Source organism: Montipora foliosa, chromosome 1 (genome assembly GCF_036669935.1).
Source record: "Montipora foliosa isolate CH-2021 chromosome 1, ASM3666993v2, whole genome shotgun sequence".
Lineage (NCBI taxonomy): Eukaryota > Metazoa > Cnidaria > Anthozoa > Scleractinia > Acroporidae > Montipora > Montipora foliosa.
The window spans coordinates 40,168,282-40,173,241 of NC_090869.1; the positions used below are offsets into that span (position 1 = coordinate 40,168,282).

The 4,960-nt window shown below is 39.8% G+C and overlaps 1 protein-coding gene across 1 annotated transcript; it reads right to left on the minus strand.

The window, feature by feature from the left end:
• Positions 1–673: 673 nt before the first annotated feature.
• LOC137968424 (polycystin-1-like protein 2) lies at positions 674–3,784 on the minus strand. The gene is made up of 3 exons (XM_068815005.1): positions 3,779–3,784; positions 3,244–3,480; positions 674–1,942 (listed from the first exon to the last, which is right to left on the minus strand). Exons 1-3 carry the CDS (start codon positions 3,782–3,784, stop codon positions 674–676), a joined length of 1,512 nt encoding a protein of 503 aa, XP_068671106.1.
• Between the last annotated feature and the right edge of the window lie 1,176 nt (positions 3,785–4,960).

Consider the following 4,960-nt stretch of genomic DNA (forward strand, 5'->3'; position numbering starts at 1 on the left):
ATCCTTGTTTCGACTTCTTTCCTTTCCGTGTAGCAAAGTAGCTTTAAATACCCGTAAAATGGAGCACTGATGGAGAGGGGGGAGTAAAATGAGCGCACCGTCGACCTCAGGTTTGTCAGTTGAATTACTGTTACGAGTTATCGGCGTTAAATATGGTTGCTTTACTTTACTTTACTTTACTTTAAAACTATTCAATGGCTGCCATTTCGAACGTCAGCCCTTTGTTAGGACGAAATGAGGAATTGCGGGTTTCTTGAAGTTTATATAGGGAGTGGGAGAACTATGCAATTGGTGGAGACATGCTAATGAAAAACACTGATAGGCTAGTTTAATAAAAAACGCTCATTGGTTCAACAGAGTATGAAAGTGCAGCTGACTTTCAAAATACATTCTTGCCAGAGTTTGTGGCTTTTCGTGTTTCCTTGGAGTAGGTATACACCACAAATTGTGGTGTTAAGGGTGGAGCGTTCCGGAAGCGACAGGTTTCGATGCACCTTTGTTATTTTTTCAACATTTCGAAGTCTTTTCTCGGTCAAGTGGCAATCGGACTTGTCGCTTTTCGACCAAATCAGGTAATTTCGGGTGTGGAAAGTCCCAGATCAATTTCTCTTAATTCATAATTTTGAAAAGGTGAAGGCGATTACCTTCCTCTTTTCACAAAATCAAAAAAAGGTTAAAAGGCTGTGTTGTGAGTCAATACCTGTTCAAAATATCCGGTGTGAACATCAAGAAATTTCGCGAACAGATACCGCGTCGAGTCTCCGTTTCCATATGATAACACACCAATTATGACAAGAAAAGTCATATAAAATCCTATTTGGCGAATGGACGAACGACGTTTGGCCTTAGCAACAATCTCTTTCTTCAGTCTTGAGAATTCTCTTCCTGACCTTGGGAAAGGTGTCACTTTCTCCGGTGTCTCTTTTTCACGGCTTTCGGAAGATGTTTTCTTTCCTTTGCACTTTGCCAACATAACGGATATAGCGACAAGTACGAGACATTTGCATGGCTGTACAACCAGAATGTCTTCGAAGAAAGAGGTGATAACAGCAGGAACCCACTCTTGGCTTTTATCACTCCCCCAAATGAGGCTGTAAGAAATGGTCACAATGGCCGATGAGACAGTCATTATGCCGCTCACGATATACATACCGTAGAACAGACACTGCCACCAGCGTGAATGCTCCGCGCGGAAAAACGATGTGGTTTTCTTAAATAAGAGAATAATAACGTGAACAGGAATGGTAATTATGGTGCTTTGAACACTGACCATCGCCTGTCTTGCTGAAAATTTAAGTGGTCCAAGGTTGATGACTTGGTAGGAATGTGTTTCCCAGCGATAAAATGCAGCACTGGTGGCCATCGTACAAAGAAGGAGGCAAACACAGGACGAAAGCCTTTGAACTCTTGTAAAATCGTCCCCCGGAGTCTTAGTAACAACGGAAAACCAAAGGTGGCCATTGGAAAACATCTCCTTCAGAGCCACATTTGTGATACTTGGACCGGAACAGGAAGGAACTTGAAGCACTTCACAAGAGTACGATTCAGTTTCTAGAGAAAGCCATGTGTCAATTATAAATTTCCAGCAGGTTCCAGTGCTGATGTTCGTAATGCTTACCTCGTCCAAATACCAAGATGGATCCTTGCCTGAGTTGTCATGCCAGATACGAAGAGAGTAAACTTCACCAATGTCTTTGTTCAAAATTACTTTAACGTTTTGTTCAGTTCCTCGAGCGAAAACTGAACAAGAGGCATTACTACTTTCCTTCGCTATTTTCAGGATACCGCTGTTTCCTTCTACTCCATAAATTATAAGGGATACATTGGATGTTGTTCCTGCACCTGCCCAGACCCCAGTCTTTACGGTTAGCTTGTAGCTGTGCGGGATGTGCTCTTCGGATCCTTCTTCCTTACAAATGATAATTGGCTCTCTGTCTTGAAGCTGAAAACAAAATTAATTAATTCGTTTCTTAAAAACCAAGTTTAGATTGTTTCTGTAAACGAAAAAAAGAAACAATAAATAAATAAATAAATAAATAAATAAATAAATAAATAAATAAATAAATAAAATAAAGAAAACAAACCACAAAACTTGGGGGAATGAATTCTCTGACATTAATGGTTGTGTTTTAGCCTTTGGTATGATGTGTTCATATAAGGTATATTTCATTTAGCTGAATTTTTGGCCGTTTCACAGCCATCTCAGAAGCTGCAGCGTGTCGCAAACAGTATGCGCTCATTTCCCTTTGGCCACCTTATTTAATATAGGATCCTCAAGAAGGGTCCTTGAGGTGGTGCGGCTTCAGTGGAACAAGTGGAAAACTGGGGTACGCTTCTCGTATGTAAATGCTCGATCTCTCAGAGACAAAGTTCCTGACGTGGTTGACTATACTGTGAATGAGAGCACTGATGAGTTTCTCATAGTGGTTTCTCGTCAACAATTGTCGAAGATCGATATTGAGAGTATTACAGTTGGAGAGTCAGTCATTAAACAAGTTTAATACGCTCGTAATCTGGGTGTATTGTTTGATCACCACATGTCAATGAGTGACCAAATTAGCAAGGTCTACAGAAAGGCACTCCTTAGACTGTATAATATCAGCCAGAACAGGAAATATCTATCTATGGATGCTATGCAGACTCTGATCCATGCCCCTGTCACGAGTCATTTGGACTATTGTAATTGTCTGTTTGTTTGGAATCCCGCAATATCAGCTTCGGCGATTATGGCGAATTTTGAATACTGCAGCACGTATCATTTGCTTAGTACCCAAGTACATCCACATAACACCTGTACTGAAGACGTTACACTGGCTTCCGGCGAAATATCGTATCATTTTCAAAGTTGGTCATAATATGAGCCCCTCTTACTTGAGGAATCTCCTAGAGCCCAAGCCTGAAGGACGTTACAGTCTTTGCAATCAAGATTAACCTCTCCTCGCTGTTCCTAAAACCAAGTGAACGATCTTTGGAGATAGGGCCTTCTATAAAGCTGGACCAACACTATGGAAAAGTCTACCACTAAATATAAGAATGATTTCGAATATTGATACATTCAAGAAAGAACTTAAAACCTACTTATTTGCACTTGCTTTTCAGTAATTCTGAGACCATGATCTTACGTTGCTACTCGGACAGTTATTTTATCAACGTATATTTTAGCGCCTTTGACTATTTCATAGTCTTGGCGCTCTATAAATCTTAGATTATTATGCTAGTGCGCGTAGTTGGAGACAACCATACCATTGCTTTTTCCCTGTTGTCAACCCTTCTGGCTATGATGACTGTAACAAGATAAATAAGGAAACATGTCGCGACTGTAACAAGAACGAGGAATTTTCCGCTATCATTGGGAGAGAGAGGTTCAATGAACACTTTGTGGAAATTGATCTCATTCGGCGCCACTAGATAGCCTCCACCAAAGGGCGTCAAGTGATTGCAAGAACACTTCAGGGCAGAATTCTTCATGAATCCCTCTACCTGAAACAAAAAAGAGGAAAAATTAACCTAATCTAGTGGTTTGAGACAAGTTTGGTACTGCAGGTGAACGCTGTCGAAAACGCTAAAATGTAATATGCGATAACACCTCAAACGACTCTGTCAAGGTACATTAGTTGTTTATTTTGTGGTTAAAAAATGAATAAAATGACAATTTAATAACGATCTCAGATCTTCCAGTTTTCTTCAAATTCTTTGAATGAGCTCTTTTAAAACAACTGGCCTTTCGTAGCTAACAACATATTGTTTTCGCAAGCGTCACTCGTACATTCCACATTACCTGCATTAATTAATCAACGATGAAATGAACCATATATTGAACTGCGGATATGAAATCAAGTGAAGCTATGAAATGAACCATATATTGAACTGCGGATATGAAATCAAGTGAAGCTATGACCCTCGCAGTTATGAACGCAATTTTAGCAATTCCGTCGAGAAACTAGAAAAATCCAGGACTTCAAAGGAGTTCAACGTGACCGCACGATTCCGGTGCGACGCTCTAACCAACTGAGCTATGCAGCTACTGATGTTGGGAACTGGACATTTGTGGATTCAAATGTTCCCGTGATGAATAAATCAACCATAAAATTATTTATGAAATGAACCATATATTGAACTGCTTTTCCACGCATTTTCTAAAATTGCGTTCATAACTGCGAGGATCATAGCTTCACTTGATTTCATATCCGCAGTTCAATAAATGGTTCATTTTATATAGCATTTCATCGTTGATTCATTCATCACGGGAACATTTGAACCCACAAATGACCAGCTCCCAACATCAGTGGCTTCATAACTCAGTTGATTAGAGCGTCGCACCGGCAACTCGAGGTCACAGGTTCAAACCCCGTTGAAGTCCCGAATTTTCCAGGCTTCTTCACGCAATTGCTAAAATTGCGTTCATAACTTCGAGGATCATAGCTTCATTTAATAATTAATCTTGTCGACAAGAAGGCTTTTGATACGACAGATCATAAAATACTGTTAGCAAAATTGAAGGCATATGTTATCACTTGTCTAGTTTACGAAAGGATTACTAGCTATTTAACCAGTAAAAAAGAACAGAGGGCACTCGTACCTGGTGTTTAACCTTACTCTATCACTGGGTTCCGTATTATATCCCATTAGTTATATCAACGATTCTTCGAAGTGCTCTCCATGCGGAAAACCTGATGTTTTTTTTTTAGTATTGGGATCCAAGGATCTTAATTGGACAGTTTAATATGGAGCTTGAAAACTACTCGCTATGGATTGAGGCTAATAGGTTACCTCTTAATGCTTCGAAAACCAAACAGGTTTTCAGACTTGGGAGGAGATATTAAAGTCATAGGACGCGGATTGTGATGGATACTGATACTGTGGCTGAATGAGTTCAAAGTACAAAATTTCCAGATGCATCATTGATTGATCTTCATGTTACCTAAAAACCTGATGTAGGTTTTATTTGCATGTACGGAAA